The 24,377-nt window shown below is 37.6% G+C and overlaps 1 protein-coding gene across 3 annotated transcripts in view; it reads right to left on the bottom strand.

Moving 5' to 3' along the window:
* Positions 1–24,377, bottom strand: part of syt3 (synaptotagmin III) — a 64,293-nt gene that overhangs the window by 16,839 nt on the left and 23,077 nt on the right. For all 3 annotated transcript variants that reach the window (XM_073857296.1, XM_073857297.1, XM_073857295.1), the window contains 7 exons: positions 23,203–23,570; positions 22,664–23,093; positions 9,191–9,595; positions 8,493–8,601; positions 5,622–5,804; positions 1,836–1,962; positions 1,344–1,558 (listed from right to left, as the gene is read on the bottom strand). In XM_073857296.1, coding sequence (XP_073713397.1) covers positions 1,344–1,558; positions 1,836–1,962; positions 5,622–5,804; positions 8,493–8,601; positions 9,191–9,595; positions 22,664–22,811 — 1,187 coding nt within the window. In that variant the 5' untranslated portion in view covers positions 22,812–23,093; positions 23,203–23,570. The remainder of the gene's footprint in view (positions 1–1,343; positions 1,559–1,835; positions 1,963–5,621; positions 5,805–8,492; positions 8,602–9,190; positions 9,596–22,663; positions 23,094–23,202; positions 23,571–24,377) is intronic.

Below are 24,377 nucleotides of genomic sequence, written 5' to 3'. Positions count from 1 at the left end.
TGCAAAGTAGTTGAACCAAAAAGTGCACGATTAAAGTTATTTGCTTCTAAAGTAGGGAGTCGACTCTGAATTGCTGAAACGAGTCGTCATATGGATTGAATCTCCTGCCTGACTTTATCCACGTAATACCAACACTTTGCATAATAAACTCCGCCTACAGCCTTGCCTGTGGGAGAAATGAAAACTATGACCTGCCCACAGCTAGTTAGTATGTAAACATCATTTCACCCTATGTTTTCAGTTTGTGTTGTTTTCACTACCGAAGGATGAAGATATATGAAGAATCTGTGGTTAAAATTACTTTTTCATAGAGGGATTTACTAAATGTTTGGCTATGAAGAATCAGTGTTTAAAATTACTTCTTCACGGAGGGATTTACTAGACGTTTGGCAATGAAAGATGGTTCAGTACCCACTTTATTTGGAACAACATGAGTCTCCTAACCACAACCTGTAACTATGATTATAGCTACATAAATGCTTACATGAGTTTAAAATTTTTAATGTCTATCGTCGTTTTTATTGCTTGGATTAATGATGAATGATGTCGTTGTTTAAACTCTTAATATACTGTCAGAGAGTCACTTTAGCAAGTGGCTAACGCATGCTCACTTACAGTTTTGCTATGACCCGGTTAGCTTACATAAATGCTTAAATGAGTGTAAAATGTTAGTTTCTGTCATTGTTTTATTGCTTCGATTAATGATGAATGATGTTTATTGATATCAATACTGTCTCCTCATTAAATCATGTAAGCACTAGGTCAATACATGTTGCACTATTGTTGGTCTGTGCCACTGATCTGTGGTCTGTGCTGAGACTCTGTCAGTTGACCAATCAGAGCAGAGTAGGCTACTGAAAGGTGGGGTTTAGGCAGACTGAGTCGTTGAACGGCTTCACACAAATCGTTTGGGGATCTCTGAGAAATGGGGTAATTTTAAATTTAGATTTTGAGAAAATTACAGTGTTTTTGACCTTGCATGCATTTAAACCTGTTGCCCGAGACTTATAAACAGTGATAGGACACTTAAAATTGGCATCTTACTGGCTCTTTAAGAAAGTGGAGTAATCCTTTAAATCAATGCATTATCCAAAAAGACTTGTAAGTCAAGGTATGCAATTTGTTAGTATGTGTATTCCCTGGGAATCGAATTGCTAATGCAATGCTATACCAAAATCTTAAGATTTGGATATAATGTTAAGTTGCCATTAAAAACGAATCTGACATAAGATCTCAATTCCAACAGACGCACAAAGCAACAAAATGCATACCTTCAATTCACCGTTTGGATAACAGGACCTGCCAAATACAATCATGTTAATTGCTGTCATTATCTCACCGCGGTTCCTTCAACAATGTCTCTCCAAATAGGCTTCTCTCCAGTTCCCTCGCTGAAGTCCAGCAGGTTTTCCACCACCACTTGACCAATGAGGTCATGCCTGGAGAACCGGTCAAAGTCGTAGATGGAGAAGTGGAGCTTGCGCGAGTGCAGCTCAGCCAGCGGCACGCCGAACTGGAACGTCTCGTTGAAAATGGGGTTGAGAGTTTTTCTGTGCACCTGTGAACCGGAGCGACAGATATGAGAGGAAGTGGAGTAAATTAGATAAGTGTGGAAGCTGAGAACAAAAGTGAATGAAAAGCGAACAAGAGATTGGGTAAGTCAAGCGAAAAAGTTCATCTAATGCACTTGGATAGTTAGATGTATTTTAGATGAACTAGGGGCAGTAGGGAATTTAAAAAAAAAAACACGCATCTTAATGAATGCAGAGTGGCTGCCGTACGAAAAGTGAATTATAATATACGCAGTTTTAGCCTTAATAGAATAAAAAAGATACCTTGGTCTGAAATTTCTTCTTCCTATCAGGCAGTAAGTAGATCTTGACATAAGGATCGGAGAACCCATTGGCGTCTTTTGCCGGGAGGTCGAGGGCTTTCAGTATTTTAACCACCAGCTGCTCCGTGCTGTGAGAAAGACACATCAATGTCAGAGTAATTCACTTTGAACTATCTGAAACTTTCCGCGTTCGCCAGTCTGTTTTGCCATCACCTAACCGACATTGACAGGAGAGGCGGTTTGTGTTGAAACAGGCTGACAACCAGGCCAGTATCAGAGCGGCACGGCACCACTGCATTCAGCGAGCCTCTATGGCTGTCACCGAAGTTCAGATAAAAGCAGCCAGACGGTGCCATTGATAAAACTCTACACAGCAGCTTGCAACTAATAGATGGGAGTGATACTTGTGCCCTGCTTGCTTAAAAGACCTTGTATGAGGAGTGAATATATGAGATAATACATCTCTGATGTGAATATAAAAACATAAATATTTAATGTGTACTGCAATGTCCGTGGCGGTCGACACCAGACTTTATAAATAATCCAGAGCTTATTACAGTACAGTACAAACCAAACCGTAGGTCATTCCTGCAGTGGGCTGTTGCGGTTCGATGCCAAACACAGCATGAGGGTGAACTTCTGAAAGCGCGAGAGGCTCGCTCAGTGTTTGTGCAGATGTAAATGCGAGAGGCGGGGGGAACTTCTGTACTTGCTAATCAGGCCTTATTAGAATGTGTCTCTCAGTGTTAACAAATGCATCACCCCCTCATTAGGACACTTAAATAAATCAACAACACTGGGGGTGGGAGAGCACAACCAGAAATCCAATAAACCCATAGACCGGCATGTCGGTCACAAAGCAGGTGTCATTAACTTGCGCAGGACATGGTATAAATCACACCCTGTTGGGTAAACATGCTAAATTATGCATTATTATTAGTATAATGCAATTTGGAGATCGAAATACAATGGCAAATCTAATTATTATTATATTCAGCCCATGTGATCTCAGGACCAGATTAATCACAGCGGTATGATGATGCTTGAAGACTAACAATGAGAATATACGCACTAGATATATAGCAGTTCTGTACACACATGGAAATTGTGCTATGGGGTTATATTTAAATTAGCATTTAATATGAATGAATGAACCTTGCCAAAGTCATTTATAAGGTTTAGATCAGGTATAAATAGTGCCTTAAAGCTGCAGTGTGTCACTTTTTAAATGATAATGACAAAACACTTTCTATCTCAGCTTAATATGCAACAAAGCAATTAGTCTCAATGGAGTGTGTAAATACTCTGGTTATGGGATGCTAACATTGTTTTGTTGGTTTGAGGGTCACCAATCAGTTGGACAACAACATTAGTTCAACCAACGGCATAATGGCTTGGGGCGGGAGTGCGTTTGGCTCAAAGATATGTATAAAGGCTAGATGTGTTACGGCGGAGTATCTAACGTCATCACCTGGCAGCCATCTTACCACAGGCAGCTCGCTCACTCGTAGCATTGAGTTTTAATAGTGCATGTACTTTTAAATGACCATAACTTGCTTAATTTTCTTATTAACATGGCTATAATTCTGGATGCTTTAACATGTTTTTTTTTTTTTTTTTTAGTATAAGTATGCAGTATCATAGGTACATCTTTGACGTTTATAACAAACTAAACCGTTTGAAAATTAAGCAAGTTATGGTCATTTAAAAGTACCTGCACCATTAAACTCAATGCTACAAGTGAGCGAGCTGCCTGTGGTAAGGTGGCTGCCAAATGCGGATGTTCCACTCAATTGGCCAGCAGCGCGAGCGAGACATCTAGCCTTTATACATATCTATGGTTCGGCAAACCACTGGCCAATGAGGAAGTATTTAAGAATTTGGCTTAAAGGGATATTTCACAAGACTTTTTTAAGATGTCAAATAAATATTTGGTGTCCCCAGAGTACATATGTGAAGTTTTACCTCAAATTATCATATAGTTAATTTATTATAACATGTTAAAATTTCCACTTTGTAGGTGTGTAACATTGTAACATGCAAATGAGTTGATCTTTGCACTAAATGGCAGTGCCGTGGTCGGATAGTGCAGATCAAGGGGCAGTATTATCCCCTTCTGACATCACAAGGGGAGCCAAATTTCAATTACCTATTTATTCACATGCATGTTGAGAATGGTTTACCAAAACTAAGTTACTGGGTTGATCTTGTTCACATATTCTTGGTTGATAGAAGAACTGGGAACCAATTATAGCACTTAAACAAGGAAAAAGTCTGATTTTCGTGGTATGACCCCTTTAAAAATAACCATGATTTTTGCAATACTGTTTGGTAGCAGCACAGAAGTCTAGCTTTAAATGAACATGCATGCATCCACTTTAAACACTTTAAACTGTAGGACCTCCAGCCGGCAACAAACAAGTTGATAGTAGTAAACTCATAACATTTCAAATTACGATTTCTATGCAGAGGACAAGCGGAGAATGGATGGATGTTAACATTATAAATGAGACTAAGCGCCCCAGGGGCATTTTTAGCTGTCCAGTCTAACATGCATTGTATCAGTTTAGGAGATTAAATCTAATGTCAATGGTGCGCAGCACAACAGTGCACTTCAAATCAAGCTGGTCCTTAGAAATGTACGGCACTATTAGCACTTAGAGGTATAATTGAAAATGACAAACTCTTTCCCACATTAGTGTGCATTTAAAGCATTACATGTCACAGCGCACAGTAGCTTTTCATTATTCAGTGACAAGCTTCTTCGAAGCATTTAGAAACAAAACAAGAGCTCAAACTAAAAACACGCATCTACGCAGGCTGCCTGAAAACTATTGTCCGGAAAACACAATGATCGTGGATTGAAAATTCAAATAAAAAACAAGACTTCAGCTTAGACCTCCGTAGACAAAGAGTTGGAAACGGCTGCTATTCCCGCGGCGCCGCAGGTGTTATCAACCGACTGCTGGGCTGATACAAAGCTGCGTCCTGCTGGATGCGGCTCTGACTGACGGTGTCAACCTGCCCGCTATTCCCAAAATGCTTGTAGCTGTGACACATTCACATTGATGTATTCCAAACACAACAGCATTGCGGGAGGTGTGATGATGTCAATTAAACCAACACAGGGATGGGAATAATCTCAGCCGCTGGCTATCATTTAGACACTAAGCAACTTTCCATTTCCTATTGCATTTTGTTTAATATGAAACATCGCTGTTTTACACTAACACCTTACACAAGGTGCAGCAGAGCATAAATAGACTGATAATGTAATGAACAGGGACAGATCTGTCAAATCATTCTTTTTAACTTCTCCCTTTGTGTACAGGATGAGGTATTAATCTCCATTCGCATATCTTCCTGTTCTCCCTCTATCTCTGTGTAATTCTGGGTATAAGACAACGGCGTGTTATTATGTGTTGACAGGCTGTGCTGTTAAAAGTGGCTGGTCATATATAATTCATGACGAAACCGCTTCTCCTTTCTTCATTTCTAGAACATCAGCACTTTCCACCTTTCTAACGTCCCTCCATGTGATGGCAAAATAAAAGAACCGAACCGACGCGCGGCTGCCCGCAATGGGGCCTGAATATAACTGATTGTGCTGACGGCAACTCCCCTGACTCTTTTTCTGGCACGCCTTTTCAACTTGATGAGATCTATTTTTAACCTTCGAAAGTATGAAGAGACATGGATCCACACGGTGTGACAACTCCATGTGAGACGCATTCCTGTGGGGAAGGGGAGGTAAGATGCAAGCAGCAAGGTGGATCCACAGACTTACTTGAAGGCGTAGCGGAGGAGGAAGCTGATTTTGCCGCAGGTGTCGCCTTGTTTGCCTTCCCCCTGGTCTCCTTGGCGCAGCCGGTAGAGTTCTGGTTTGATCTGCCCGATGCTGGTCAGCTGCTCACTCTTCTCCTCACCATGGAAATCAGGGCTGGAGAGCTGGTGAGTCATGGGCTTAGGCCTGGAGAAAGAACAGAAGGTGAACATTCACACATGCACATGCATTCAAACAACCATCGATTCAGATAATGCGTCCTGATGTGGCGTGGTGCGGTGGTTGAGGCTCAAGGCTGATAAGGTGAAGCTGCCAAGAACATGCCAGGCCATATTTCACCCTTAAAAAGTGGAAAATGAGTTGCACAAAGAAATTAAGCCTATTTTAATTATTATTGAGGTCTGCTGCATTGTGACTAAAAAAAAAAAAATTATAAATTACAAATTATATTCTTATTATTCATCATTTAAATTGTTCTGTTGGTTGAATTTGCTGTACTGTCTTTATGCATAAACAATAATGTGATACAGTAATACAAATTTGGAATAAAAAAAACAAAACAACTTAAAACTCACAATTATGGTAATGGCATAAAAATAATGTCAAAAAATGTATTTTCCTTAATACATATATTTACTTAGCTTTGACTTTTGATTTTGAAGAGAAAAGCCTCCACTCATTTCAATAGAAGATATTATTTAAACATCTGTTTATGAGCACTACTTACTCATATCAAATGTATAAACTCATAGGGGCGTTTATCCAGACAGGGATTAGACTAGTCCTAGACTAAAATAAATGTAAGAGCTGTCCAAACTTAAAACAACTGGCACTGACATATCTTTAAATACATCAGTGCCCTTAGTTTTGCCTAAAAATGAACGCCAGTATTGTTTTTAGTAAAGCATATTAGTTAAAACTAGTTACATTTCTTATTTAAACTAAGGCTTAGTCCTGGCTTAAGCTAATTCCTGTCCGGGAAACCACCCCACAATGTGCACTGCAGTCTCCAGGCTCACAGAATCGCAGATATAACAATATATTAATAATTTTTAAAAACTCCATAAGTACATGTCTGATCATCTCAGATTTTGTAATGGAGCCAAAAATTAGAATCGGGGATTTTTGGTAGTTTTGATGATGATTAGGGTTGAAAATTTTGGAATTTTCAAGGCTGGAAACTTTCCATGGGAATTAATGGGAATAAACTGGGAATTACAAAAATTGCAGAGTTGCCTATAAAAGGGAACTTAAAGGCGGAGTCCACGATGTTTGAAAAACGCTTTGGAAAAGGATACGGGCCGACTACCAAAACACACTTATAGCTAATCAGCAGTAAGGAGCGTAACCGACATCCTTGCCGGGTTGCGTATGTGTGGGGCGGGTCTATCAACAGAAGGTCCAGATTCTATTGGGGTAGGGGCATATTTGTTTAGGTGATTTCAAATATCAACATTGGCTTTCAAACATCGTGGACTCCGCCTTTAATGTAAATAATAAAGGATAATTTTGTTTTAAACAACAAGATTTAGTGCAATTTCAATTTCTACCCTGCACATTTCTCAGTCACATGCACATAGCACACTGCTTACTGTAGGGCTACACTCATGCATGTACCTGCATTCTTACATAACATTACACAGATCATTTCTTTAATTCTGCACACAAAAAAATGTCTAAATGACAAAAAATCTTTGCAAGTATTCATGTAAATTACGTACATTTGTTTAAAACTTCCTATGTTTAAGTTAAATGTGTTTATACAGTAGCTAGTTAACCAGTAAATCAGATATCTAAATGTAAGCTAGCTATTTCATTGAAAATGTATAATGCTAGCTATCATGTAGCTTGCTCGAGCTTGAATGCTCTTTCTGCTACATTCTGCTAGTCCGTTTTCTGTTATCATACAGAATTACTGTACTAGCCAAAAGTTTGGACACATTACTATTTGTAAAAAAAGTATCTTATGCTAATCAAGCCTGCATTTATTTGATCAAAAATCCTTCGGTATCAGGATTCCTCAAAATTTTGTATTACATTGCATGCATGTCTGCTTAAAACAAAATGTTTATTTATGTTTTATACGATATAGTTTATATACATTTCCCCAAATTTCCAAATAATACATATACATTCTCGTTAAGTTTCCAATTTGGAATATTTTCAAAATTCCCAAGATTAAGTTCCCATGGAAAGTTTCCGCCTCTTTGCAACCCTAGTTATGATACAAGTGTATATTTAAGGGCGTGTTGCAGGTTAACCACCACTGTCGATTAATGGGTACATAAATCACTCAAGATATGTATATCATTTTTAAAATGTCTTAAAGACACCTTTTTTTTTCGTTTTTGGTATTAACGTTTTTTTTTTACGTAATTCGGCGATGACGTCACGTTGGGGAGAAGTGGAGAAATAATTAATTGAAAAAAATGCAATGAATAACAGTTTAAATGTTTATTATCAACAAGCAAATTGCACAAATTCGTTGAAAATTTTAACCTTCAACACGCCCTTTAAAGTGATTTTGTTGTTATTTTCCTATGGCATCACCCGGAAGCTCTGCATGACGCGCAAATTATTCGCAAACAAGGAAAAAATGATGCTATTCAATGATGACATCATACAGCCAGGAATAGTGAATGTTCTTCATTGACTTAATTTGATGATAGACTTTATTCTATCCTATTTAATTACATTACATTCAAAATGTGTACATTTTCAATATTATTGAGAAAAAATGAGCACTGTTATACTTAAAAACACACTGGGTACAAAAAGCAGCCCACATTCTTAACACATAATCCACAAACCCATTCCACCATTCTGCAACACAAACATCACCACAGACTAAAACAAGATGAACAGGTCACTAACCTAGTGGTGACCTGCTGCGGTGGATGGGCATTGGGTAGGTCTTTCGCAGCTGAGCCTCCTTCTGTTGCTGGCGGCAACTCAGGAGATGTCTGACTCAACTTAATATTCGCTGAAAGAGAAGTGGAAAGCATAAGCCTTAGAGAATATCAAAGGAGTATATCTAAGTAGGTAATAGGATGAAGTACTGTATTCAGTTAAGTATATACCAAGCACTATCTGTTAGTCTTAAGCTAGAAGTATAGCCCTGTTTACGCAGGGTCCGGGATAAACATTTTGTCATCAGTATGCACACAAAAAACGATGCTTTGCAAGGCGTGTACGCTCGCGTAAACATAAAAAAAACAGACTATACTCTGGGCTTTAAGAACTAGATATTTTTAAACACAGAAATGCCCTTTTCTTAGAAAAAGCAGAGTTTCGTTTGTACGAAACGAAAACTCCAATTATTGAAATACATGATACTCTAAATCTAAATATAAATGCAAATTTAACATTTTTTAATTTGTTACATTTCAAATTTTGTATATATTTTACATACAATTTTAATGTAACTGTCCTAATAATTAAATATATATATCCCATGTACATGTGTCATAAATTCAAGAGTGAATATGCTACAGGTCTGGTAGGTATTGAAAATCAAATGATAAAATACGAAAACAAAATATAGTAAAAAGTTACGTTGTATATGCTCTCACCAGCATTGTTGGGATATGAGTCCATGTCTAGGTAGGAATGCTCCTGCATTTCTTGCGGACCTCCAACCACACCCCCCACCACCAGCGCACCTCCGCCCTCCACACCCATCAGGTCGGAGAAATGGGGGTGATGCTGACCATGCTGTGAGAGGGTGGGATATAGTGAGGAGGAGGACTGTGTGTCCTTCCTGTGCAATAGGGGAGGGAGGAGCGAGGAGCCTCCTCCACCCCCCACCCCACCTAAACTGGCACCACCGGGTAGGAGCCCTGACGTCAAGCTTAGACCTCCTCCTTCCTTATCTCTCCACGGCAACCAGCAAAGCTTCCAGGAGACGAAGAGAGAGACAGAGAGCAGCACGATGCCACAGAATGTTACGATGACGGAGAGCAGACTCACAGAGATCTCTGAGAGAGTGAGAGAGAGAAAGAGAGAGAAGGGGGAGGGAGAAAGAGAGAGAGAGTTTGATTCCCATAACCTTGGGAGGTAACAACAGGGATGGGAATCGTGAGGAATTTAATGATTGTGGTTGTGTTTCCAATTCCACTGACTGGTTGCAGTTCTTTAATGACTGCAATAATGATTCATTTAGTACTTGAAGAATAGTTGGTTCTGACAAAACAATTAAGAATATATCAACTTAAACAACATTTCTTAAAATGCAAAATATTCATGTAATAATATACTCACTTTACACAAATGAACTGTTTTTTATGTCAGACACTTATTTTCTTATATAGGCCCAAAAAGGCGGAAGGTCTAGTTGATTTTTGCATGTTTCATCCTGACTAGTTGTCAGATGATATTTCGTTATGAGACACACTTAAGGTCTAAAGTTGTCATTGTGGCATCATATTTGAATTTAGCGCTCGAATGTGCTTTTTGTGGTTACAGTTTCACAAAATAAGCTCAAAATATAAATTGTCTTCTTACACAAACCCACCGTTTTACTTCAGAAAACATTTATTATTATTTTGGATATAATTTTTCAGTTTTAACAACTTTACAAAAGTTGTCACTGGGGCAGTACCTTTCCAAAAAGTACACTTTTGTAACTAAAAGGTACCCACTGGTACCATATGGTGCTTTTCCATTGCATAGTACCCCACGGGTCTGGTCGTGCCAGCTCACTTAACTTGTTGGAAAAGCTAACCGAGCTAAAGTATAGTACAATTTCAGAGTAGGAGGGATTATAGACATGTCATTATATTTGCACTGCCTATTGCTGTGACATCAAAGTGAGAGCGGGCAACAGAGGGAGCATCGTTGGAATGCAATGTTTCCCATACATTCATTTATTTGTCAGTCCGCCACAAAATCAAAATTGAGCACCACCAATAAATGTTTGCACATCATGTTTATCACTTTCTCTGTCTCACACACCTGTGGCATTAGTCAACGTACTCCGCTGAGCATCATTTAAGTTGCAAAAATGCTGTGCATATATGCAGATGTGCGCCACAAACTGCAAGTGTGGTTAACACTGGTATGGTGTTCCGGATTCTCAGCCTGTGAATTTTTTTACCCCTAAAATGGAGTTTGCGAACTTACAGCAAAGCACAGATGACAACAGGTTTGCTCGAGACAGCGCACGCACAAAGGTAAGGTTAATCTTGCATTTAGCGATGACGCTGGTAGTGATGATTCTCTCACTATTCAGTGATCTACAGTGTTGTCACCTCACGTTTTAGTATCAGCTCAGCTTGCTTAAAACCTCAACCAAGGTGGTACTAAATAAAGTATTGGGTACTATGTACTGTACCCAGCAGGGCTCTACAGTGCGAGTATTTCACTCGCATTTGCGCCTAAAAATAGTTATGTGCGAACTTGTAAAATAATTTAGGAGCACAGTGCGCGAGTGACGGGCTGTTCTCATTACACTGAACAACAGCCAAGCATACCTTTGATTTCACATGGAAAGCAAGAGGACAGGGTCGCAATCTTGATGCCCGTGCATGTGTTTCATACAGCATGAGATGCAGAGCACGAGTCACGTGACTGGCGCGAGCAGCTGTGTCACGTGTATATACTCGCGCTTTGGTCCGCTCTATGGCTGTTTTAACTTTATTTATTGTATTTCCAGCTTACACCACCACCTTTTCCGACAGTTGTTGTCTGATATGTCGGCTCAATGATCACTTGCTTATCCACAATGACATTAGATGTCTTAATAAAAGTCTTACTAGAAAAAAAGATCCTGGTGTTTCTCCGAAGTTCAAAGCAGACAAAGGCTCAAATATAATGCGAGTCATCGTTCTCACACAACAATGCAATTTAAATGAGTAACAGTTAATCACCCATCGCTCACAGCACCAGCACCTGCACCACTGTATGCGTCTCGCGCTGACAAACATAGACCTGATTTTACTGCTCTTGGGAAATCTAAAAGTATAATTTCTCTTATTAGAAGCTAGCCTAATGTTTGCCAATTATTAAGATGGCTGTTGTAGTTTAAATAGAGGTAGTGAAATAATTAGCTTAAAACAATGCATACACTGTTAACCCAGAAATTGTCTTTACTCAAACAATCAAGGAAAAATCATTAATATTTTCTGTTTTGAAGCCAAAGCTTAAAAAGTTTAGTTGATTTAACTGTTAACCTTACAAAATCTATTAAACTAAAACATTCAAGTAAAATGAACTTAAAATTATTAGTTCATGTTGTGAGGAATACCCATAATCTTTTGCGCCTGACTCTTTAGATTATTTTTTGCTTTTTCACAAATTAAAAACTGATAAGAACTTTCTCTATTCAAATATTTGTTAATAAAATGTCATATAGGTTCAAGCTCTTATATTATTGATGTTGTTTTGTTGTAAATAATTTTTTTTTATAATTTTGTGAAGTCACCGTTCAGGTGATCTGTGTTTTCGTACATGAACCCTGTTCAAAACATTTTATTGTATTTCTCTCCCCTGTACTTACAATGTATGTCAAAACACATTTTTTGTGTGTTTCTGTGGAGAATCACGTTTATTCAATGATTGACTTAAAGTCAGTCATGAATTTTTGTTATAATACCATTTATAACATCAAAAGTAATATAAAGTGATAAAAACTAAAGTTATATGCAACAGGTTTCCTCAGACATTTCTAGTAATGTAATCTAATCTGGGTTAAGAGTGCATTGGAAGAAATTAAAACATTAAGTACATTAAACTTAAAATTAATTGTTATTTCAACCAGGCAAAATCAACTTTTTTAGGGCAACGAGTTTCCATAAATTTTTTAGGTTCAATCAACCTGTATGGGCTTACAGTGTAACTGCATAAAACAATGTTATGTTCCATATTATAAACTTTTGGTTATGTGAACTTAAGTGGGTAAATAAGTTAAATTCTCAATGAGTGTGATATGGCTCTTATTTACCCCTTTAAATGTAGAATAAAGCTTCTTCTCGGGTATCTTACAATGCACTTATGTTGTTATGCAGTTTTAAAATACAGAATACGAACATGTCTGTATGTAGATAAAGCCTACTTGGTCATATTACAATTCACAAGTTTTGTTGTATGCAGTTTGAAAATACATGTTTGTAGAAAAAGTATATTGTACAATGCACTGATTTTGTTGTTATGCAGTTTTAAAATACAACATGAGTATGTTTAAATGTAGGAAAATGTAGTCATCATCACTGATATATCTCTGGCCCCTCATTTGAGATGCTTTTGATGAACTTGCCCCTATGACAAACTAATTGAATAGCCCTGTCGTAGACGCTCAACACACAATCATATTCATTAATAGTAAAGAAATAAAATTAGGCTATCAGTGCTGCTGTCGCTCTCTCCTATCGCTTATTTTAAAAATGAGCTTATGATCAATAAAATGCAGCTTATATCTGCTGCTTTTGGCCTACATTAAATCTGCATATAGCGCGGGAATAGAATATCCTTATGAATTGAGCAGTTTAATCAACTTTTTTCACTGTGCTCCTATATTTCTTTGTGTGCTCCTAATTTTTTTCATTTAGGAGCACATGTACTCCTTGGGAAAAAGGTTAGCGTAGAGCCCTGGCCCAGTGGAAAAGACCCAAAAAAGTGAGCTAGCCCAACCTGTGGGGTACTAAGCAATGGAAAAGCGCCATTAGAGATACATACAGTACTGGTACCTCAAAGGTACATATCTGTAACTAAATGGTACTTTATTAGATTGCCTGCACATTCAGTCTTAATGAATATGGTAAACAAACTTGGCTTGCTTTCCTCTTTGTGGTCCACTGCACAAAGGAAGAAAGAAAACAGTGAAGGAGAAGAGGAGGAGGAGGAGGGATGCCGGAAAAACTGCAGCTGGACCCGGAGGCCGGAAGGCTGCCTTACGCCCATAATGATGATTGACAGACCTGAATGTTTAGGCTCCTCTCAAAACTACGTTTAGAACTACAATTAGAACTACATATATTAGGAACTTTTTAAAAGGTACCATCCCAGAGACAACTTTTGTACCTTTTTCTGAGAGTGTATATATGTTCAATAAGCAAGATATATATATATATATATATATATATATATATATATTTTTTTTTTACTTGGATTTCAGCTGAAGATATCAAACTCATCTGGGATGACGCATCAGGGAGTACATTATAAATTCATTTTCATTTTTGGGTGAACTATCCCTTTTGTTGAAGTCTCAAAGTATGTTTGTTGCTTTGTGACACATACATGTGATTCATTCTTTCTTATCATCATTTAGCTGCTACCCAGTCTCACAAAATGATGTACCTATAGTCACGTAATTTTTTTTATTCTTTTTCGTGATTCTGTCACAAATTTTCACGTTTTTTTCGTGATCGTATCACAAATTTCTGTTTATGTGTCATTGTCACGTATTGGTTACTCAACTGCTTTATCCTATTTTCAAACCATTTTCGCTTCGGTTTAGGGTTAGATTTGATGTTTGCATAATTAAGATGTCACTTGAAGTATTTATATAGTTTTATACAATTTTTTCTGATTTATTTTTTTATATTTTCTCAATTTTAAATATTGTCGCCTGGCATTAGGGTTAGGGTTGGGTTTGGATAAGGATGTCATTTTATGTAAATCTAACCCTAAACCGAAGTGAAAATTGTAAGAAAATAGGACAAAACAGTTGAGTAACCAATACGTCACAATGAAACATAAATAGAAATTCGTGATACGATCACAAAAAACGCTGAAATTCTTGACAGTGTCATGAAAAGAATAGAAAAAAATTTGACTATAGGTATGCCATTTCGTGTGACTGGGCTGTTTAGTTCACACCCCAACTTTTTTTTAGTGGCACTGCAGATTCAGTAGCGTTGCAGTAAACACTGTCAGACAATTTTGTATGGTGCTTCATCTGCATTAAACTCTAGACATCTGATATTCCTAATTCCTAACTAAGCAATTAACGAAAAACATTCAGTTCCAGTATTTTATGGTTCTCAAATCGATAAGCTTCATTACATAACCTGCAAGTTATCAAGGATTTACACTAAGATACTTGAAAAGAAAAATGTGCAAATGAGGTTGAGTTGGCAAACAGATGCTCTGCTTGGGGAATGTCTTGGGAGAAACTGGGAAATGAGAGAGAGAGGCAGAGGATCAAAGGAAGAAAAAAGGAATAGAGTTGGTGCATTGTGTCTGTAAATTACCACTGGCACCCCCGACATTCACAACTCCTTATCTGAATACAAAGCCAAGAAAACGATGGATTTATTTCTTAGCAGAGAAAGTGGCAATGCCAATGACAATTTTCACAAAGATGTCCTCTAAACTGTGATTAAGCCTTACCACACTCTCTCTCTCTCTGTGTGTATGAGCTTTCAATCACAAAGCCTTTAATAATCATTTCAAAGGGAGTGCATGACTGAGTCATTTGAGAAAAAAATAGACTTTGGCAACTTGGTTTCAAAACCTCAGTGGGGAGAACAGCTCCCCTCCGACAAGAAGTAACAAACAAGTGCCTGCCAATCAAAAAACACAGAGTCCCAGTCTGTCAACATGACTGTCGGTCTGATCTCACACCCACATGCTTCTTTGGCTTAACCCTCTCTCTCTCTCTCATCATCACTATCTCAGACATTACACTCACCAGCAGCTCTAAAACCCCAAGATGGCTCCACCTACAGCTACGCTTTAATTTCTATTATCCAAAGAAGCCATATCATATGTCTACCTCAAACTCCAGCAGCCCTCCCTTTATTTACCCTTAATGCTGTTTTTCTCAATTCAATCGTCCATCTTTGTTCCTTTTCTCCACTACCATGTTTTCCCCCATTGCTTACACACTTGCAAATCTTCTAAGCGCGAGTCAGGGATGGGCAAAAATCACAATTTAGGATTTGGCTCAGCTCGATATTCAAGCTGGTCTTAGAATTAAATTGGCCCACATGATGTTAAACCGGAATGACAGGAAGGGGAATTTACTAAAATTGAAATTCAAAAGAATCAAACACAGTCATTTAATTTCTCTAACACAACAAGGTGGTACCCTTGTAGTATAATGTGCTCCTGTCTCCATTTATTTGTTTCTGCATTTGAGACTTTATGGGAAATAAGTATATAAAATATAATAAAATGTGGCAGTTCAAACGTTTTGCTTGCTTATTAATATCATCTAATGTTTCTAAAGAAACTGTAATTGTAACCTTTACAGTATTTGGTTGACGCAAAATTACAATTCAAATTAATTTCGGTTTTAGCAGTGCACACACATCTTTGCCGTTTTTATGCCCTCTACCTTTTTTCCATACGTCAGACTTCTGTTCTCATCTTCACTGATTCATCCAGTACCTACTTCCTCTGTTCCTTATACCTCTCTTTGGTGAATAATTCATCACTCTCTGCATGTCATTAATCGCTGGTTGTTTAAAAGATATGATCAGAGAGCAGGACAGAAGGAGGAGCGATGCGGCTGATCTGTCGGTTTGAAGAACAAGATGCAGATATAGGGAGATAAAAAAGGAAGAGAGTGGGACAGGGGAGAAGATCAGAGATATGAATGGGGGAAATGGAAGAGGAGAAAAGGTGGTTGAAGGCTGACTGGGAAGAAGATTGAACAAACAACAGGATTACAGCAGCGGAAAAGGAGAAGGACCAGCAAGGAGTTAACAGATTAGGGTACATGTTGAAGCAGACACATTGGCTGACTGGTCAAGATAACGTATTTACTCCACACGTCGAAGGTGAGGAAAAGAGAGAGATAGCGCAAGAGAAGGGTTAATAAAGTCTGCTCCCCTGTGGGACAAACAGGCCGGAAAACGTGAACAGTGATGGAGATAGAGAGAGAGAATGCAGGAATGCGAAACTGCAGGAATGAAAGATCTGCAACCAAATGATCGGACACTGATGGAGAAAGAGACCTAACGAAGGAGTGTTTTGGGATAATAATGGTTAATGTATTGATCTGTTTACAAGAATAAAGACTATTTAAAATAACTTAGTGTGTCTACAAACTCTGAGTTGGATGAACCAACTCTTGCTAAGCTTCATTTACTTTTCCCCACCATCACCACCTCCTAAAGATCAGGGCAGGGCTGCACAAGCCATTTGTCACATCCCTTTAAATTTGGACATTCAGACAGACTAGGGGCTGAATATTTCTGAATGTAGGTTGTAAACAGCTGTAGATTTTAAAGATACATTTGTTTTAACAGTAAGGATGTAAAGAAACATGTATCCAATTAATATGATTGTGACTGATCCAATAAGCTTTAAATTTGTGTTGTGAATGTAACTGATGGGGCCCTATTTTAACAATCTTGGCGTATGGTCTGAAGCACATGGCGCAAGGTGGTCTTAGGGCGTTGCCAAATTCACTTTTGCTAGTTTAAAGATAAAAAAACGAAAGAGTTGTATCTATTATCTTAACGAGTCATGGGTGTGTTTTCGGCAAGGTCGACACGTTGCACTATTAAATTAGTACTGGAGCATTTAATCAGTGTTTGGGCTTCTTTACTGTTTTTCTGTGTTTTGGGGCTAACATGCAATAAACCAATCAGAATTTACAAGAGCAAAGACTGAACGCTAGGAAACAGATGAAGAGTTTGGTTCCAAAACATGATAAACACCTTTTTTTATTAGTTATCGCCAAAATCAGTATTGTATCAGGTCAGTATTAAAAAGAAAATTCTTTATTTTACGCAAAATCCGATATCCTCCGTGTTATTCTGTCATCTTTTCTCCCTTTTTTCGCAAAACGCGATAAACGCCAGACCTCCTTCTCTGCAAAATGCAATAAATCTGCTCAACAAATCACAGCGCACCATTCCACACATTGTAAAAAAACTTATGAAAAACTTTTCGTTATTTATAATTTTCTATTATTTATATAAATGAATATAACATGGCAAAGATGAATGCACATTTATATATTGATTCAATAGATTTATAGCATTTAAAAAAAAACTTGCTATGGATTTATTGCATTTTGCAAAAAAAAAAAAAACTAAATACTAAATTTTAACTTGATAATTTGTTATATAAGAGGTCATCATACTAAAATTAACTTCCTGCAAGTTTCAGTACTGAAAACGTCCGTGCTACTGAAATATAACAGTTTTTGGCACCAAGCCAGTATTACGACCGAGTGAGGAATTCAGAGAAATATAACGTCAAAGTAGAACTGAAGCACCTCCCCAAAGCCAAATACAACGACCACTTTTGTAGCCCTGCCCACAGCTTTGCGTGACACACGTGTGTCTCAACAATCAGTAAACATGTCTTTAAAGATTGTCAAATGTAACCAAAATGACTTTTAAATATATTTTCTGAGAGACTTTAATTTTGACGCGGTGATCTTTTATGATAGAGTAACCATGGAAACGCAGTTTTCGGTTGTGGAAGAACCGTCTATAGGAAGAACACAGACGCTGGATAACGGAGGCTCAGAACATAACATTAGGAATGCGTGAATAAAGTTTGTTTTTAAGAAGTTCCAGCTCACGTGGGGAGTGTTTGTTTACTTTGTGTACCGTGGATTCATTTGTAAAGAAGTGGATGCTGTGATTAAAAGCACCACTAACTTTGGATCTAACAAAAATGGCACAGCAGTATAACGTTACACAGTAAGTAAAACATTTAACTTTATTTAAGTTACTGTGTTTCACTATTGCTTTGTTAGAAGAGATCGCTTGATATGTCCTGTTGTAACATCCATGTCTAAACACTTTGACTGTTTTAATTTACTTAAAACATTAAGTGATTAATAAAGGTACAACACTTAACAATACGATTGTAATATAACAATAGAAATATACAAAGTTAGTGATAAGGGAGGACTTACCAGCCGCATTTTAGATTCTGATGCCCGCTTACTGTGTTGTATACGGTAATTTAGGCAATTTGCGTTTGAAAGGTCAAACACTCAACAAAGCTTTTTTATCATATAACTGTGGTATGTAACGTTACGTGTATATAAGAGCAACCTCTCAAGCACAATAGAAATATACAAAGTTATTGATACGGTCTTATCAGCTGCAGTTTAGATTCTGATGCGCGCTTACTGTGTTGTATACGGTAATATAGTCACGTCGAGTTTAAAAAGTAACTAAACCCTAAACCAACTTTTTTTAGTTAATGATCTGTAAGAATGGGGCTTTATTAGTTCTGTTCATTGATTTTAGTAAGTTTTTTGACATTTGGATATAAAGTGTTTCAATACTACAATATATGGTGTAAAAACGTCTGAGTGCTGCACTCTTCAGGTTGAACGGTAGCTACTGCAATTGAATTTTCCTATTGGATGTTGGGTCCAAAAAATAACTTGTGACGTAAGCAGGTTCAAGCTCACCACCCCCTTGTTACGATCTCACCACACACTTGACACGAGCTTAGTTCGTCCCCTCTATCTCGGTTGGGATCTGCCCACTTTTCTTGCATTTTTCAAATGGGTGGAGCCAGTGGGTGGAGTCAGGCTCTGACCAGGGGTTTAGTTACGCTTAAAAGTTTTGTTTCTACTTTACTATACGCATTGTCATTTATGTGTATCATCATTAGCACCCAGAATCTTTTGTGGCTCAAACATATTTGTGTTCGGCTGCTATTTTTACACATTAATGTTTTTAAAACATTTCCCCACATGTAATGACGGGGAATGAAGCTGTCCAATCATAGCAGTGGGCGTTTACGTTTAGGTCTTCAATGCGGCCTGCCCTTCAAACAAAGCTTTTCTTCAGAGAGCCACTAATCCATGTTACAAAATAGCCTACTTATTGCTTTGATGTTTTTGAATGTAAAAACCACGCGAACATCATAAGAAGACATCAGACAACTGTATAAAACAATAAAATCGACAAATTCACTGCCCCTTTAATGTTATTATAACATAAAGATGCTATGTGAACGTTTTTAACAGAAAATATTGGTTTTCATCTTGTCACTTTCTTGGTATAGAAAACACATTTTTACTCAAATTAGTCAAAATGGATTTATTGCGTTTTGGAACCAAACTCTTCAGATATGCATTCATTATTACTGCAAATTCAAATTCTAAAACATGACTTTTTGTACATAATAGTAATATTCTACATTATAATTCTTTCATTTATTGTGTGTGTGTGCGCGCGCGCGCGTGTGTGTGTGTGTGTGTAATAAGCAGTGGGTCTGCATGTTGTGCACTAACCTATACTGAACTGAAACATTTTTATGAACAAATTTTTGTCAGCAACACAGAACTGGAAACATAAGCAAACTTTAGTTTTATTATAAGCACACTATCAGCTCAGTTATTTGCATAATGTTTTGGGTTTCAACAATGCAGTCAGTTCTGACTGGAGCTAAGACAAAGAGCCAGGGTTAAAAATAGTATTTTTCCCTTTCACCTTGTTACTGTATGCTTGACAGCATGAGCAGAGCCTCTTTCAGCATTACTGCACATATGGGCCATCTGATGAGTACAGAAGCTTTTAAAGACCCTCAGGCAGCACCCCTCAGATTCACACTAATTAACACTAATATAATATTCCTGCTCAGTTATGCATGCCACTGTTTTACAATGCATTCAGAAAACAATCATGCACCTCAATAAACAAAGCAAACTTGATAGCCAATGGCCATTTTTGAAATGCAACCTTTTTGCATTTTATCTTTAGCACGAGGTGTGACTTGGACCAGGTGAACAGCTGATTCCTGCCATAGCATATATGTTTTTTATTTTTTTTGCTAAAATAATTGTGCAACATTATCAAAGATACACATTAAAAAAAGTTTGCAAATTGCAAGTGCATGAAATAGGCATGACGCTTCTGTCTTACAAAACCCTATTGCAAAGGTTCTGCAAGGAATGATAAAGAATCTAATTAAATTCTCAGGGAGAAATGTTGACTAAGGACTTCTAAAGCCTCCAGCAAAACTTCCATGATACCCGAAGCAGGATTCAATTCAGTACCACTTTAATAACTAGGCCTAACGGTCGACATTAGTCACTATGTCTAAATCTCTAATATAAGTAAAAGTCCAGAACTCATCTAATATCAAATTTTCACGAATGCACATATCCAAAACTTCTTTCATGCACAATTTAACTGACCTCATCATAATGTTTTGCCATATTTCCACAGACAAAAAACAAACATTTCCAATTTGAAGAATTGTTACAATTTGAAGAGACTGCTACACAGCAAAACACCTTGCATTAATTCAACTCCTAAAGAAATCAAATCAACTCCAAATGAGTGCACGTACTGCTCCAATCTTCACCGAGTTAAAGTAAATCAATTTAAACGTTTTTTATTAACTGCAGCAAGGTTATGGGCCAGATTTACTAACAGCTTGCGCCAGCGCAAACCATCATTTTGGTGTTAAATAAGGACTGTCGTGATTTTACTAAGACACGCACTGGTTAATTAACACTGAAAAGGTGTGGTCTAGTTATTTTTGCGACTGACCTTATTGCATATTCATTTCTAGGAGTTTCCCTTGGGAGGAGAATATTTAAATGATTCACACAACACTGAAAAAAATTATTTATTGAATTTAATCCATTTTTAAGGTAAGTGGGTGCAATCAATTTATTTAAGCTACATTTAAACAAAAAAGATTAGTAAAGTAAAATAAAATATAAAACTTTTGTTTAAATGTATAGCTTAAATAAATTGATTGCACCCACTTACCTTAAAAAAAATGTATTAAATTCAATGAATAATTTTTTTCAGTGAACGTGATTACTAATGTTTGCGCATGTGTTATGACTGGTATTAGCGCCATTATTTAACGCTAATAAAGCATGTCTTAAATTACTTTGCGCTTGAAAAAAAAGACGCATTACAGACAGCAGAGAGCTCGTGATACAATGCAGAGGATTGTTTTAACATGTAACAGTTTATTTGGATTGCTAGAGGAACATATTATTAAAAAATATTTTATTTGCTGAAGTCACTAGACATCGTCACACAATCCCAAACGTTTCAAAACTTCTTGTAAACCTTCATTTTTTTGTCCTCCAATTCTTTTCAGTGTCTTATGTATGCGTTAAGCTCCATTCCAGCTTAAATAAATTGATTGCAACCACTTACCTTAAAAAAATGTATTAAATTCAATGAATAATTTTTTTCAGTGTATTTCACACCCCGAATTTTCCGCTGCGATATCCATGGTGCTGAACTCAAGATCAGTAACTAATATCATGATTTAGAAAAATAGATTTTTTTTACCCTGGCATCAATTTGAGCTCAGATAGCCCCCCCCCCTTTACCAAGAAAACTTAGAGCTATTTTGTATGAATGTTTGTGCCATTTCATATTAAATAGAATAAAAGGTTCAATTCCATTTCAATCATTGGCCACTTGGGAATTTAAACAATAATGGATAAATCTGTAAACAGGACAGTCTTACTCTGAATAGAGCAACCAGCCATAACACCTGAGGTGGGCATGATCTGAATACAAATAAATGGCCAGGCGCAATTACATGACTAGCAACGAGCAGCAATTACCAGTGAACATCCCTGATGGTCTTTGCGGGTCTCACAGTTCAGTGCATAAGCTGATGAAGAAAACCTCCGGAAAGGCTATTGATTTTTTTTCGTTCCATGTATTCCAATATTTTGGTAAAGATTTGGACATTAAGCATAAATTTAGTTCTGAATAGGCTTAAACACAAAGTTATCGTCTGTCCTCAGAACACTTTGAATGTATCGCACAGGTCATACAGACAAATTTTATGATGGTAACTTTATGGTGCATTTTTGTTGTTAGCAGCTGGACGGCTGCTAAACACGCAAACACTCTTACAAATAAAGCTTCCAAAATGTTCTGTCAGGGTGTATGGTTCAATAAAGAACCTTGCACATCCCCAAAACCATTCCACAGACCATTGGAGAACCAAAAATGGTTCTGGTGCATCACTGCAGAGAACCTTTACTTGTAATAGTGCGAGATATTCCACAAAAATGCACATTTTGTGTTTGATGACCAAAGTTGAGTAATTGACATACGGGTAGGGTCAATGATGACCAAATGTGTATTTTGGGTGAACTGTCTCCTTAAATCTTTGTACTGTGACCTTACCTGTGTTCATCTGTCCATTGGGTCTTCTCATCATGTAGCTGAACTCTTGGCAGCTCGCACTCTGGCTGAAGCCTCCAGATCGGAAGCACAGCTCCTCCACCAGCACCAACGCCTTCTTACAAAGGTCGTCTTCCCAGTCCCCCGACATCCTCCAATCCGCATCGCACACCCACCCTGCACTCAACCAATCGTGGCGCAGCCCTCACCGCCCACACCAATTGGACGGCGCTTGAGTGGAAAGGGGGTGTATGGCCAGTTTCTACCGTAGGAATCCAATAGGATAGGAGGCCTTGTTTGGGATTCTGAAGGACAAAGTTCCAACGAGGAGTCGTCAAGGTCTCTTTATGACTGTTAATTGAAACCTTTATTGGCTTCGAAACCCACTGGTAAGTGAGTCACAATCACTCGTCTCAATAATAACATAAGGCTCCTGGGAAACAAACAACAAGAGAGGGTAAAAGAAGAAAGAAAGAGGGAAGGAAAGATTAGCATACATTCAAAAAAAATAAAAAATAAAGTAGTTGTGGTATTGCACATACCTTTTATGAAGAATGACACTGACATCCCTGAGTCCTTGTCATAGTAAAGCGGGTCAAGGCCAAATCAATTCATATAAATGAAATTTTCCTTATTGAATAAATAGTGGTACTACATTAAGGTCTGTTGTTCAGAAAGCATAGCCTAGATTTCTGGGCTATTACTCTCAGTTAAACGATCAGTCGAGAGAAAAAGAGAGTATTTGCAGGCTAAGTCCTTAAAGCAGCATCGGGCAGCGTTCGAGACCTTTTGTTTCCAATGTGTTGTGTTGGAACGCACTGTCCTCCCTCGTTTTTCATTTAAACTGTAATGTTGATTGTGGTCCACACAGCTGTATTTCTGGAATGTTCTACGGGAGCTTTGAAACCGCCTGAAAGAAAGAAAAATAGAGAGGGATAGAAAATGATGCACACACATCATTAAAAGCTGCTGTAAAATTATGGTTAAATTATAAAGGCAACCCGCTGGGCTTGCAGAGCTCGATGGCATGCAGAGAAGAACTGTTCATGCTGGATAAATGTTTTATACCAAAGACAAACATCTCTCCTGCTACAGTGCATCTTAAGAACAAGAATGTGGTCAACCACATAACATGTTTAACTTATGAGTTGCATGATATATATAGATAGGGTTCTGCAATCTGATGATCTTCAATGTTAATAAAAAACTATTTAGCTATTTTAACAAGAACTCTAATCAACACTAAAGCACTTTGTGTAATTGATTTCCAACATTTGTAATGCAAACCTTTTCATTAAGGGATTACATGAAAAGGTCATATCTATAATAAGAAATACAGCTACCAATACTTTTTTCATTAAAGAAACAACTGACAGTTCTCTCATTATTACTCAGTCTCATGCCGTTTCAAACCACTGAGCCCCTTTTTTCAGTGGAACACAATATTATAAACTATAATAACTATAAGAAAAAATAAGATGAGTTAAAGGCGGAGTCCATGATGTTTGAAAGCCAATGTTGATATTTGAAATCACCTATACAAACACGCCCCTACCCCAATAGAATCTGGACCTTCTGTTGATAGACCCGCCCCACACATACGCAACCCGGCATTTGATTTGATTTGATTGGCTTTAAGTGTGTTTTGGTAGTCGGCCCGTCTCCTTCTCCAAACCGTTTTTCAAACATCGTGGACTCCGCCTTTAAGATGAACAAT

This window comes from Misgurnus anguillicaudatus, chromosome 19 (genome assembly GCF_027580225.2).
Source record: "Misgurnus anguillicaudatus chromosome 19, ASM2758022v2, whole genome shotgun sequence".
Classification (NCBI taxonomy): Eukaryota; Metazoa; Chordata; class Actinopteri; order Cypriniformes; family Cobitidae; genus Misgurnus; species Misgurnus anguillicaudatus.
This window is presented reverse-complemented; position numbering and strand designations above follow the sequence as displayed.